This window comes from Grampus griseus (assembly GCF_964374135.1).
Source record: "Grampus griseus genome assembly, chromosome: 5".
Classification (NCBI taxonomy): domain Eukaryota; kingdom Metazoa; phylum Chordata; class Mammalia; order Artiodactyla; family Delphinidae; genus Grampus; species Grampus griseus.
Window position 1 is genome coordinate 18,610,360 of NC_138998.1, and position 15,068 is coordinate 18,625,427.

General features: G+C 42.0%; 1 protein-coding gene across 1 annotated transcript; it reads left to right on the forward strand.

Annotated features, from left to right (window-relative positions):
- Positions 1–4,382: 4,382 nt before the first annotated feature.
- TM4SF1 (transmembrane 4 L six family member 1) lies at positions 4,383–12,632 on the forward strand. Its single transcript, XM_082655230.1, has 5 exons — positions 4,383–4,718; positions 6,235–6,324; positions 6,415–6,560; positions 8,950–9,130; positions 10,956–12,632. The coding sequence occupies exons 1-5, from the start codon at positions 4,542–4,544 to the stop codon at positions 10,968–10,970; spliced, it is 609 nt and encodes a 202-aa protein (XP_082511356.1). The 5' UTR covers positions 4,383–4,541; the 3' UTR covers positions 10,971–12,632.
- The last annotated feature ends 2,436 nt before the right edge of the window (positions 12,633–15,068 follow it).

Below are 15,068 nucleotides of genomic sequence, written 5' to 3' on the forward strand. Positions count from 1 at the left end.
TAATCCCTGTGGGTTTAACTATAAAATGACCATAAAGATTCTGTGAAGGGGTGGGAGCTGAACCATTCACTCTATTGAGGCTTCTTCCAACATTACAACCTATGCTTACATTGATATTATCTTGATATTATCAAAAGGAGTTTTCCCTGGAATTATTCTTGAAGTCACATTCCACACGTCAAAAGGTTAGGAGAGCTTGTTATAAGAGGCACATGACAGCTGCTCATGTGCATGACGGGTAAAACTGAAATTTTTCTAATTTAAACATAACAAATGCCAATTTTGCCTAACTTTTCGTAAGACATTTTGGCTTCACTTAAGAGCAAATCAACTTTGAACTGACCATATTCAACTTCCCTATGTATTTGAACAAAATTTAGCAAATATTTATTGGCAGCTAACCAAATGCCTGACTGTGTTAGCTGTTGTGCCTTCAAAGGAGAAAAGATAACCTGCTCTCTAGGACCTCAGTGGAGCTGGGGAAGCTGGTGAGGATGCGCATTAGTGCCTCGTGGTCTGATTGGTGCTCGATGGGGGTGTGTTAAGGGCAAAGTGGGAGTGATGAGCCTCTGGGAGGTGGGCAGGGGTATGATGGGAGGTGTCACGGAAAAGTGATGAGTTCGGCCTAGCGAACAAAGCTGTGGGGATGGAATGGGGCAGGGAGGAAGGACAGGGCCCTCTGGCAGTGGGACAGCATACTCAAAACGTGCTCAGGGACATGCAGTCCTGTAGTGCAGTATAAACCACTCTTTCCAAAGGTATTTGTGAGTTGAGGTTGATTCCAGATGCAATGAGGGAGATAAAAGTGAACTTTTAATAACTGTAGGAGCTCCAGTATTTAAAAATTAGTCACAAAAAATAATAAAGGGATCCAGTGTATATGGGAGTGATGGAAAATTAGGGACGTAGATATAATGAATCGTAAATGGAGTAGAGACATCTTGCCTGGGAGAGTGTGTTGATGAAAATAGTAATAATAAGTAACATTTAAGGTGTGATTGCTAAATGCCAGGTGCTTCCCACCTTAGACACGTTGACTCACTTCATACATTGTAACTCTGTGATGTAGGTTCTATTATTATCCTGTCTCAGAGGCCCTCTTCCTCACCCATTCATTCCACTTTCCTGCACTTATCACCAATACACAATGCATTTTATTTCTTTAGCACTACTTTTTATTTGTCTCCTTCTGATAGAATGGACTCTTCTTAAAGGTAGGGATTTTTGTTTATTTACTGCTTCATCCCCAGCACTTAGAAAACATAGTAGGAGCTCAATAAACATTGGTGAACAAACGAATGATAGGAACTGAGGTACAGAATCGTTGATAACTCGCCCCAAGCAAACAGCCAGGCAGTGGCAGGATCAAGGAGCAGTATTATGGACTCCAAAGCTAAGAGGGCTCTGGAGTGAGATTGTGGGCTCACAGAGAGGCAAAATAGAGTTGGGGGGCTGGAGTACCAGCCTGCTAAGAATAGCCTTAAAAAGTCATTGATTCATTTATTTATTCATTCAATTTTCAGCAAACATTTACAGAGCACCTACTATGCAGGAGGAGAGGGGAAGACAGACAACAGAAAAGGAAACAAGTGAATACATAGAATAACTTCAGGGATGATAAGTTCCAGGATGATAGCAGAACAGGGGCATGTGATGAAGAGTAACTGAGGCGGGGCACAGCATCATAAGACAGGGTCCTAGGAAAGGGCCTCTCTGAGGTGATGTATGAGCAGAATCTTATAGCTTGAAGCCCTGGAAGAAGATAAGACTCAGAACAAGGAAGACAGGAAGGTAGAGGTGGGGGAAGTACCAGCGGTGGGAGTTGGAGAGTGGAAAGAAACCCATGGCGATAGCAGGTCTGCACAGGAAACTGAGAGTTCACGGCCAGGAAGAACGCCAGGGTCATCTGTTGGGCAAAGTCTGGCTAGGACCAGAGCCAAGTGGTTAAAGAAATTGTCCAGAAAACCATATCTGATCTTAAACCGAGGGCTGAAACAGAAAAGACCCTGCTTTAGGTTATCAGCTGAGAGGTAGAAGCAGAGGGTGGGCAAGGGAAAGGGACTCTATATTACAAGAGAATTTTGTCAGCTCAAGCCTGAAAGCACCTTATGCTGAGTTGTGACGTGTCGCCACAATTCGTGCGTGCACTGTCTTCTGGTAGAGCTGAGGCACCATTGGAGGTGACAGTGGCCTTAGAGAACGTCTAATACAAATGAGACTTTCCTGGGCTGTGGACTGGACCAGTGATCCCCAAACCTGAGTGAACATAAGACCCATCTGAAATGATTGTAAAAAATGCAGGTGGCTGGACCCCATCCTGGTAAATTGCTATTCAGGACGTCTAGCAAGGGAACAGGAATCTGCCTCTGTCACGCAAGTGGTCTCTGGACAGGCCACACCTTGAGAAACGTGGGAAAGGATCCACTAACGGGCTTCAGGGAGTCCGTGAACCCCCAGGAGTGGAAAGAAAAATGTGTGAGTTTGCATATACATACATTTCTTTTTCTGGGGAGGGGGTCCATACCATTACAAGACTCAGAAACTTAAGAAGCACTGACTGAGTCCTACCCCTTGTCTTAGCAAGTAGGAAACAGAGTCCCGGGAATGTACGCGACTTGCCTGACGCTCAAAGCTGGCCGAGAGCAGAGCTGGGCTGTCACCCCAGACTTTCTCTTTCCAAGGCCCCCCTCCCTCTCTTCTCCCTGCACCAGTGACAGTAGGGGTGGAGTAGAGAAGGAGGAAGGGGATTGAAGCACTTGGAGGCAAAGTCGTCAAAGGGTCTCTCTTCCACTTTTTAACCTCTATCTATGGGATAGGTCCTCAGAGGTGAGGGTTAGAATGACGATGCCTCAACAGAGGACCCAGTCATTCACCTGCACTGCCACCCCAGACCCTGACACCAGTGGAATTCCATTTCCAGTAGGACTTACAGCCAGGACAGAGGGCACACGTGCCTGGTTTTTGGATGCATGGTGGTGATGGGTTGATGTTCTTGTGAAGACCTGCCTCCTTATAACTGAGCAGGGGGGTGGTTTCAGGCTTCCCTGTCTGCACTCAGTTTTCCATCCATCTATTTCTTAGGCCACTCTGGGTACTCATCCTTCTTAGGACACTCAGGCCATATGCTTCCTCTTGGGTCCTTTTCCCAGTCTGGATCCCACATCATTAACCCCAGCTGGCCGCTCAGTGTTGGTACGTGTCCTGCCCTCTAGATTTGATCCGAATCCTTCAGACTCTGGCCTCGGCCTGAGCTTCTAGATTCACCAGTGGGGCTCACCTTCCTCTTTTGCACGAACAGCTCCTTGACCTTTTGCCTCTATTTGGTACTCATCATTTTGTCCTGGTGATGGGGTCCCTCCAGTCCTCCTGGCCTCACCTGGCCACTCAGTCCTCCCCCTACCCAGCTGGCCGGTGCCACCTGCTATTCAAGGGCTAAACTTATTCAGAATCTGATCCCTCCTTCTGCAAGATAACCATACCAGAAAGTTAGTCTAACATCCTTTCTTTGCTTTGCCTTTGGAGCCTGCGACAGATCTGACTGGTAGACTACCGCTTGCCCCTGTGCCCTGCTCAACCATGTGTGTTTCTCCCAGTAATTCCAGACCCTCTCAATCTTGTTTCCCCACTCTGCTTGCCAAGTTCCTTTCTCTTCCGCTCCTTTCTTTTTCTTTCTTATTCTTTTTAATCCTTCTCCCAGACTTTAGGCCTCCCTTAGACCTTCCTGGCAACCCTTCGCCTGACAGCAGTACTCAGGAATAAAACGGTGCCTGAGCCCTTTGTGTTAACTAATGCCACCTTTGTTGTGGTGCCAGATTTGTTTTGGAGGCAGATGTCCGGGAAGGCTGGACAGTAGGCGCAGTCCTGCCGAGCACACCAGAGGCAGAGGAAAGAAGGCAGCTCTGTAATTTTCCCCAAAAGCATCCTTAAATCCGTGGGTGATGGCTTGGACACCTTGCCTGTAACAGATAAGGAAACGAGCTCAGAGCTCAGGAGACTTGCCCCAGGTCTCGGATTAAATCGGTGCAGAGGTGAAAGTGAACACAGAGCCCTCAGACTGGAAGCTGTCCAGACAGCTGCATGGAACAAAATCACAGCCCCAACCAGAGCTGTCATGCTGTGGACGCTTGGCACTTACTGGAAAGTTATATTAGAATTTCCTGTGGATTTTTTTTAATCCTGCGAAGGAGTTACACAGTGAATTCCTTGTGGAGGATTAATCATCTTCTCTCTTGCTATGACTGAGGCGGTTTCTCAAGTCCTGCCCCTGGTTTCGCTTGTCCCAAGGATTTCATTTGAAGGGCGGGACATTCCCCCACGTCCTCCACTCCCGCCCCCGCCCCCAACCGGAGCCTGCCATCAGGACCAATGAAAGCCAAGAACCTCATCCACCCGGTGACTTAGAACTCCGAGTATTTAAGAGGTTGCAGGAATGGGCTGAGAATGTCTTTTGCTTTCTCCGCAGACAGGCACGCTCTCATCTGATTTGGGCCATCACCGAGCCAAGGCGCAGGGTGAAGGGGGAAAAAATAAACTCTGCCACTATGTGCTACGGGAAGTGCGCACGATGCATCGGACATTCTCTGGTGTGGCTCGCCATCGTCTGCATCGTAGCTAATATTTTGCTGTACTTTCCCAATGGAGAAACAAAGTACGCTTCTGAAGACCATCTTAGCCACTTTGTGTGGTTCTTCTCTGGCATCATAGGAGGAGGTTTGCTGGTAAGTCATTCAGAATCATTCCAGCCTTAAAGAATTGTTTCTTGTTAGACGAGATGTTTTCATAGAAAGTTTTCTATGAGGCATGTTTCCAAATCCAGGAATTTTGTTCATTCTTCTTTTGAAAGCAGATGATACAAAAGTTGAGATAGATATAGTGTATTGATTTTATTAGATGTTGTTTTACAAAATCCCCTTTCAATGAAAAGTGAACTACTTTTTTGCTAAACTCTCTTACTTTACAGCTAGAAACAGATACTAGCTTTTAAATCAGATTTGAAAAACTATAGTTTCTAGTCCCGGAGCAGGTAGTCATTTAACCTTTGCTCTGGGGTGCTGGGAGAAGTCCACTGGTTCTCTGTCTAAATCAACAGAGTTTTGGATCCAAATTCTCTGCTGTTTATTCTCAGGCATCAGTAACAGAGAAAAATATTGAATTGTGAGTGCACGGCTATTGAGAAAGGACTATAAATTTTCTCCTTTATGTAAGCTTGCTGTGTGGCATTTAGGAAAAATCCTTCAGTTAGCAGCAAATCAGTGGTTGAAGGTAATAGTGGAATGTGTTGTTTGTTCCAAGGTTTGTTTTGAAGTGAAGTGAGAGGAATTTGCCTGCCAACCTGGGAGCTGAAAGTATTAGTTTCAACCACAGCATGGAAATACTGTGGACAAACTTGAGTTTGCCTCTTTGAAATGCTAAGATTGAGAATTTTGAACAGAAGTTTTATGGAATTGCTAATACCACACAGAACATTTTTCTTAGTCAAGTAAAAGATACTTAGACTTAATACACTAACTATGGTATGGCAAATCTGCTTTGAATTTAAGCATTACCATCATGTGAACATAATCATTTGTCTTTTTTTTCCCCACTAGTTCTCAGGTCTGTTTTTGTTTTGTTTTATTTTTTGAGGTATAGTTAATTTCATAATCATTTGTCTTTAAGACAACACCTTGCTTGTTTAAACTTCTTTTGATCTTGAACTCAAAGTATGTCAAACTTATGTTATTTTAAGAGGTTTATTGTGAAGCTACAACCATGCAATGTGTCTTCAAAGAAGCACTTCACCTCTATTATACAGAGCTTTCATCTCTCTTGTTTATAAAAAAGTTTCAGTTATTCTGTTGAAGATTTGTTGTTATCTTCTATGTTTTCAAGAGAAAACAAACAAACCAACAGACTTAAAAGACAAGGTTTAATAGTTTCCGAACAGAGTTTGCCTCTGGAACTATGTTATGAACTCTTACGGATTAACACATGTATAGGTAATTATTTTACCCCTCCCATGCTACAACCTGACCCTACCTGATGTGATACATTACATGAAAACAAAGGGATATTACCCTTTAGAGCATTTTTTCTCTCCTCAGCGTTTCCATTCTTTGAGATATTTTGTCAACCTAACCCAAAGACATTTAACAGTGTCAGAAAGAAAACTATTTTACCAAAAGATGCTGAGCCTGACTGACCCTATGGACCGGGGGAAAGACAATGACTTTAATTTGCGTGTTTTCTAAACAGATGTTCCTGCCAGCATTCATCTTCATGGGGCTGGAACAGGACGACTGCTGCGGCTGTGGCGGCCACGAAGACTGCGGCAAAAGATGCGCGGTAGGTTTTCCTGCGCCGGGTGGGGAAGTGGTCCCTAAGAGGTAGCTGCAACGCTCTGTGTCTCACTTCTGGTGATCCTCCTTTCCCTAGATGTTTTCTTCTGTACTGGCCGCTCTCATCGGAATTGCGGGATCTGGCTACTGCGTCATTGTGGCAGCTCTGGGCTTAGCGGAGGGACCAAGATGTCTTGATGCCAGTGGCCAATGGAACTACACCTTTGCCAACACGGAGGGAGGGTAAGTGATTGACCCCCATCAGGTCGCACATTCTTATCCACCACGTGTGTATAGTGGTAAACCCATCCAACTAAAAAGGCATCAACCATTCATTCATCCATCCTCTCAACCAGGTTTATTCTCACTAACTCAGGCACAATTTAGGCAAGGGGTATCAGAGGATGAATGCCCAGTCCCTGACCCAGAGAAGCTTTTTAATGGATTCACTGACTCAGTCCTTGTGATAACGGTATGAGGTGACTTCCACTATTGCAGCCACTTTACAGATGTGGAAGTGGAGGCACAGAGAGATGAAGTAACTTATGCAAAGTCACATTGCTAAGACATGGCAGTCATGATTTGAACCCAGGCAGCCTAGCTGTGAAGTTTGTGCTTATACAGTGTGTATACTATGCCAGAGCAATTGGTTAATTTTACTATTTTCTAAGAAAATATTATGGAATCCTTATATAATATGGATGAAAACCATATGAATTTAACCAAAGCCCAGGGTCAATCATACTACCCCCCCAAAACACACACACACTCACATATAACATAATAACTGTGTATAACACATCCTTTATTTAAAGTGATCAGGCGGTATAAGACAGATCTTATTCATGACTTTAACATCAGGAAAATTTAAGTGGCTCCATTGTTTTATGTTGATACTTATTTCTTATCCATTATTGAGAAAAGAACAGAAATAGCTGATGGAAACTGATGTACATAATGATAAATGAATGACATTCTGTTTTGAATTTTGAAAGGTTTAGTAATGAGATTTGTGAGTGAAAATAATAAGAATAGTGAATTTGAATTGCCCTTGTATTTTCAAGAATGTTTGTCTCCCATGAATTTTGTAGCATATAATGAAGCCATCAGACCATGAATATGGAATTAGATAGACCTGGGCTCAATCTCAGCTCTGCAGTTACTGTCTCAGTAACCAGGAAAAGGTGAACTGAGCTCTCTGCACCTCAGTTATTTCATCTGTAATAAAATAAAGCCAATGGCAGTTGTCTGGAGGATTAATAAGATACTATGTATAAAATATTTGTCACAGAAGCTGACTCATCATGAGCAGTGCCATTCTTAGCTGTTAATATTATCTACTAGCTTTCAACAGGTACAGCCCAATGGTAGCTTCTGAAGGAAAATCAGCACTCACAGGAGTTTGAAATTTTGGTGCTCAAAATTGTTATTGATCATGATTTTTCAGCTCATACTTTTCATGCTTTGTTGTGAACGTACTGAATGTACCAGTACAAACTGGTTACACATGTATACAAAAACATATGATCTACTGCACAAACCCACCTCTAAAATACATTATGATTAATCCAAGGAGAGGTGAGAGTATCATTCAATGTTTTTATAGCTGGTTATTTTATAGCCCCTCTCGTGATCCACCCCAGCTTCTGCAAGAAACCTCCTGCTTCTGTGTTATTCCTAATTTCAACTTGTCCAGAGATTTCAATATGGGGAATAACAAGCCAGTGATTAGTTGCTCAGTAGCCAAGGGGAGCCAGAGAAATTTTTTATATTGTGTTCTGAAATTATGGATTTTTGTTCCACTTTATATGCAGAAAGACGGGACCAGGAGAACAGAATTTTTTTGTATGTAATCAACAAATTGAATTTCTGATTGGCTCAATGAACCATTCCAAAGCGAGGTCTCTAATTTGCAGCCCTTTTGTTCTGTTGTGGTAGGAAGAAGTGATAAGGAAAGAATGATACCAGATCTCTTAGTGGAATTAAGTCAATCTTAGATTTTCCCACGTGATTGAATCCTACTTCATGAAGAATATATATGTTCAGATAATGACCCCAGTGTGGTTTGCTAACATTTTACAGTGACTTCGGATTGTTATTCATCATTCGATGACTTTTCCAATGTGTTGAGTACTTACTATGTGTCAGATACTGGCTTGGGAATTGGATATACAATGATGAATAGGTCTGGTTCCTACCTTCATGGAGCTCAGACTTGTGGACCAGATGCATAAGCAGCTCTTCTCCCTGGCCTAAGTTAGGTGTCCTTCCTCTATGGCCCCTTCACCCTTGGTTTACCTGATCAGTGTACTGGTTACACTGAGATTAGCTACTGTTTCTTCTCTTAAGTGATGCTTTTCCAGGACAGAACCCAGGCCATTATATCCCCAGCTCTGTCTTGATGTCTAACCCACACCGAGTGTTCCATAATCTTTGTTGAATTTCTTGTTTATTACGGCAACAAGATCTGGGCTAAATTCCTCATTTTGTGGAATGACTTGGATTGGAAGAATCTGATATAGGGCATTGAAGAAATCTATTGATTAATGAAAGAACACCACACAAAAAGTATGCTTGTGAGACATCCCACTGGGTGTGGCCATATGTCAGAAGTTTCTCTTTTTATCCACAGTTACCTTCTGGATAGCTCCACATGGTCCCAGTGCATTGAACCCAAGCATGCAGTGGAATGGAATGTCTCTTTGTTTTCTATCCTCTTGGCACTTGGTGGAATTGAATTCATCTTGTGTCTCTTTCAAATAATAAACGGAGTGCTTGGGGGCATCTGTGGTTATTGCTGCTCTCGCCAACAGGTAAGAATCTGTGTAAAAATGCACCATAGTTTTCACCCTAGAGAAAAAAGCCAACATCAAACCCTGCTCCAACTACCAGTGTTTTTTCCATTTTTGTGGCATAGCATTTACAGCATTCAGTTTTGCACTCAATAGTAAGCTTCCTTGAGTGTCACAGTCACTGGGTTATCTTGGTTTTTTGTAGCTGGCCCTGTGAATATAAAACAATGTCACCCATAGACAGAGTGCCCCTTCAGGATCTAACCCACTGCCCCTGCTCTGGTTGCAGAGACACAAAAGAAGTGTCCTTTCATTGCTTGCTCTCACATTCCCAACTAGTATACACAAGTAACAGCCATCATCCATGGCCCTAAGCATTGTGCTAAACCCCTATTCCAGAAAAGCCTATGATGCAGAGATTGAGCAACATTTCTAAGATCACCTAGTAAGGAAGTAACAGGCTTCAAACCCTGCGTCATTTTGTGCCATAGCTCCTTCTCTTAACCTGTATGCAGCACTTGCTGTTCTGTTGGGTTTTCTACAGTTCCTTCCTAATAAGGAGTCACAATAATGCTCAAACAGCTAAGCCTAGAGAATCACTAGTAGCCTTTGAATAGCAGCTCATTAAAAGTCTTTCACTGTGAAAGAAAACCAGGAAGCACTTGTTTCCTGGGGATATGATTTTGAGGAGAAATACGCATTTGTTAGTAAGGAAAGGTTTTGTTTCTATATTTTCCTAAAAAACATATATTACTGAATTGATGGAAGTCCAGCTTTGGTCCAATTTTTTTTTTTTATGTCTTATTCTGTAAAGCAGGATTAGATAAAGAAAACCTTACTTAATTTGTATTTTCCTAAGCATTCACTTCTCTGGTTCAAGGTCTCCTAACTTTCTTTGAAAGTAAGACAAAACCTAATGAAAACAAAAAGCCCATTGCTACCGTGAAAAACTTTGCTGAACATAGATGGAAACTTTCTACGATTTTTGAGGGGAAGTTAAAATAAAATTCTAGATTTCCTTATCAGGCAAATACAGCAAAACTAATAATTGCCTTGGGAGCTTGCCAAATTTCCAAGAAAACAGCGGCGTGGAAAGCCTTCAATTCGGAGTTGTTTCCAGGCAATATGGTTGCGGTGGGGGAGGCAAAGAATGCTCTTGGGATTACTATAAAATAAGCTATCTTTAGCCTTGAATTTCCTACAAGGCAGAGTTTAAATTAGGTGAGAACCCACTGCACTTCAGCGCTGGTGCATCTAGGGGACGGGCATAAGTGTCAACGACCAAAATTGCTGTAGTGGTTCGGCAGAATGACACTCTCCTCTGAGTGGGGGGAACCAAGAGTCCCACTGGGTTTCCCATCTGAGTCACTGTAGGGAGGCTTCTTCCCAGGCACTGCGGGTCAGATCTGTTAAGTTTGTTTGTAAGACAAAAGACAGTTTCAAAGAGCAAGGTTTTTAATGTAGATGAGTCAAATCTGTAACTCTGTAGCATTTAATTCAAAAGTTGCCTGCCTTGAGCCCCCATCAGTGTGAAACTCCCAAGGCATTATCTCTTAAATCCCTGAGATTAAAAACCCACCCCAAGCATATTCAAAGCCAGCCAAGCATCATAAACTGCAGTTTCCATGGCCTCTTTCTGCAGCTTTTACTGGGGAAGGACAACAGTCTGGTTTGTTTAGGAAACATTTTGTGAGCATTGTCAAAGCTCTCAGTATTGTTGACCCAACCTCTGCTGAAGCTGAGATCAGTCTGCTTTACGTTTGCTTAAAACAAGAATTTAAAGCACTGAAATGTCATCATTGTTTAGCCTGATCAGAACCTGATGCTTATTTCATTTTCTTTACAGCAATATGATTGCTAGAAGAACCACCCCAAGATAAAACTACAATCTTCCTCAATGTCACTGTAATTTATATAATTTACTTGTAATAATTTGTAAAACTTTGTACTAGTGTGTCATACAGCACATGTTCTACTTTTATAAGTGTGTGTAAAGACTGGCATCTTCACGGGATGTCTGTTTGAACTTAGCAAAGAAATTCTTTTTTTTTAGGCATAAGAAAATAAACCACACTCTGGAGGTAATTTACAAACTGAGTGACAGTTCTCAGCCTACCTGAGATAAACTCTGGCCGAGGTCATGTTTTTTGAGAAACATTTACAAGGATAAATATCACATTCTGATTACTACTGTAAATATTTATATGTGCATGTGTTTATGAAATGAAAGATTTCTAGTTGCTTTTTTTAAGACCGTTAAGGAGAAAATCCAACAACCTGAAAAGATGTATTTTTTCACTGTTTATATGGTGTTTCCCATTTGCCTGCCTGCAAATCTCTAACAAGGGACCTTTTGAATTGATTCGTGTTATAAAAGAGACAGATACTTACCTGGCGTGGGAGGACAGGTTGAGAATGCGTGAAGCCAAATGAATGAGTCAAAATACACATGCAGCGAGTTGTCGCAAGGACTACCAGATCCTGAATTTTCCTAACACGTGGAAAGCTTTTCGTCCTTCAAAGACAAGACTGAGGATCATGGATTTAAAAAGAGAAAGGCCTGGATAATTGGACAAGAAGAAAGATGGGGAACGGAATAAAGCAGTTGATCAGCATCATGGGAACATGGGGGAGGAAGGGCGGGAGGACCATGAGGAAATACCCCCCCCCCAATTTGCTTGTTTAAATACAACAAATAAAGTATTCACTACCATTTTGTTGTTTAGTTTCATCATCCTTTGTTCCAAGTTCCTCCTTTTTTCTTCCTTTTTTTTTTTTTTTTTCCCAGTCTGCAGGTTGTACGGTCTCCATTGCTAGGGGCTTTGTGTCTTCTGGTTTCTTTATCCTACTTTCTCTTCTTCATCTTCTCCCTCCTCTTCCACCTTCCTCTGCTATCCTTGCATTTGGGCCATCATCTTAGTTAGGCAACCTTCCTTTCCACTGGGTGCTCCAGACATCCAGCTCCTGAGGAATGTAACAGACATTTTCTCTCGATATCTTACATCTGTTTTATCGTTAGGCTCTCTCCAGTGACAGGATCCCCTGACCTATTGGGAATTGTCTTCAGAAATTGTCAGCTTTTGGAGTTTATTGGCCTATGCAACAGGCAAACTAGTGAATAAAGAAGCTTCACTGGTTGTTAGACAGCAGAACTCCTCCTAAGAGCCAGGTCTCCTGCCTCTGTCTTTCTGGCAGTCTGGTGAAGCTTATGGACTCCTTTGAGGAATACTGTTTAAAATGCATAAAACAAAGACATAGGACGACAAAGTAAACCCAGATATATGACTATTTTATCAAAATAGTTTTTAAAATTATAAGATAGTTGTCTTGATAGGCAACTCCATCACACCAACATCTGTAGACTGGAAAACAATGATCACGTGTGATTTAGCAGTGGGCTAAGGAGGGGGGAGTCTAAGAACTACTGTACTTTTGAAATATGATTCCAATTGAATGATATTTTGAGATACATGCAACAATTTTAATGTGATACTGAAAAGATGTGTAATTTTGTGTTGTTGTTCAAAGGACAATCAGTGTTGCTGATACTGCTGTGATTTGTAGCCTGCAGTCACAATAAAGGAAATACTACATTTTCATTAGACGTTAATAAAAACCGTGACAAATTTTTTTCCCATCCAAGTTTAACACCTCCTCCCACCACAGATATCTATCCATGGGCCTCTTAGGAGTTCTTAGACACCAGGCTAAGAACCCGTGCATCCAAAAAAGAGGCATAATGATCAGTCATAAGCATTTTTCCCTCCTAAATTTGTCCTCAAAGGAAATGGAAATAATGATTATTAACCATGATAGTAATAATAGCAACTCAACTATTGAGTTCTATGTCAATTACTGTACTTCGTTTCTACACACATTATTTCACTGAACTCTCTCAACAGCCCAAGTAGGGGATACTTGTCTCCATTGTATAGAGTCTAAGACCAGAGAGGTTAAGTAGTCTACCCAAGGCCACATTTTTAGCAAGTGATAAGACTATGCTTAAATCCAGGTCAGTCTAACATGAAAACCCACTTCTTTCCTTGGCCCCCTCCACCTCCTCTGCTGCCCCTGCCCAGGTGCTGGAGTCTTGTCTCCTTCAATACTGGAACTCAGACTCTCTGCCCACCAAAGGGAGCTTTGACAGACCCCTGTGACCTCAGTCATCTCCATCAGAGCCCAGATTTGAGTGACTCAACGTTTCCTCTAGTTTGTAAATCCTTTCACAGTAGACATTGCCATTGTCCAGAGGAAATAGCTCACACAAGTTCCCTTCTACCCTAGTTTATTTCTATTCATAGCTCACACTCTGGGTCTGTAATAGTCTAAACCCCTCAATTCAGCTGGAAATTCCCTCAGGGATTGTACCGAAACAGCTTATCATCGCCTGGCAACATAAAAACAAAAATTTCTGTAGAAACTGAATCACCTGAAGAGCACACGTGGCCTCAAGGTTAGATAGTTCCTTCTGAGGATCATTTTACCGTACTTACCAGATGTGCAAATAACCACCTGCATAAAGGAAATCTCTTGAATTGAAATCTAAGGAAATTGATGGAATGGTACCTTCACTACAATCTCTTTTTTGTACGTGTGTGAGATCTCTTTGATTACGTTTCCTCTGACACTTACCCTAGTATGAACGGGTATGGGATTTGGTGCAATTTTTCAGAAAAGCGACAATCTAGAAAGTCTGCCCATCCTTTTTAACCCAATATTTTTACCTTTAGACCTTTTTTTTTTTTTTTTTTTTTTGCGGTACGCGGGACTCTCACCGTTGTGGCCTCTCCCGTTGCGGAGCACAGGCTCCGGACACGCAGGCTCAGAAGCCATGGCTCACGGGCCCAGCCGCTCCGCAGCATGTGGGATCTTCCCGGACTGGGGCACGATCCCATGTCCCCTGCATCGGCAGGTGGACTCTCAACCACTGCGCCACCAGGGAAACCCTAGACCATTATTTTAAGAGGATCATCAAGGATGTTCAGTTTCCAGGGATAATTTTGGGAGTATTGATTATACCTAGAAAAATGACAAGAGCTTAAATGTCTGACAACAAGGAACTGGTTTGATAAAATGTAGTCAACACAGTAAAATATTATGCATATTTATATTTATAACATATGCATACACTAAAAAGTAATTTGGATCAGATTCTGGGTGATTTTTGTCTTGATTCATTTTGCTTATCTATACTTGCTGAAGTGTCTCCTATAAACATATACTACTTTGGGGAAGAAAACAAAAAAGAGAAAAGAAAGATTCAGCTCCTAAAATTCAGGGAACAGTCCACAGTCTTTAAAGGACACTTCCCAAGTGTACGAGAAAACCATTGTTCTTGTGGGTGAACAGAGGAATCCTTCCATGGTAAACACTGGAGAATAATTGTGTCTGCAGTTAGGTGGAGGGATGAGCCAGGTGAGATTGGCAGTGACTACAGGCTAAAAAATATTATGGGGAAAACCATAATTTCCACTCTGTGTTTGGGAAACATAAGTACATGGTATCTACGTCGTCTAGCTACTAAATGAGATGTTTTATAAATATCAAATACGTATCTGTTTTTTCATTTTAAAAATGAAAGTAATGAAATACTTCTACTTTAAGCATTGGCCTTTTATCAGGACATTTTGTAGCACAGCCCGAATTTTCCTCATTTTACTTTTCTGAGATGAGAGGAGGGTTAACAACAGCGTGGGTTTATAGGACTTGGCTCAGCCTGGTTTGTGAAAATGATCCAACGTGTTTGAACAAGTAGAGGAACTGAGTCACCTACCCAAAAGTAGTACAAATTGTTCCTCCTTCCCTTTTCACATGAAATATTTCTGTGTGTGTGTGTGTATATCTTTGTCAATTTAGATACTTATTTTGAATACTGCAGTTATAGAAGTCTGCTAGGCCTTTCTGGAGCTGGATTTCATGTTAATTCTTGGAACAGATCAAACAGATTCCCTCCCTCCCT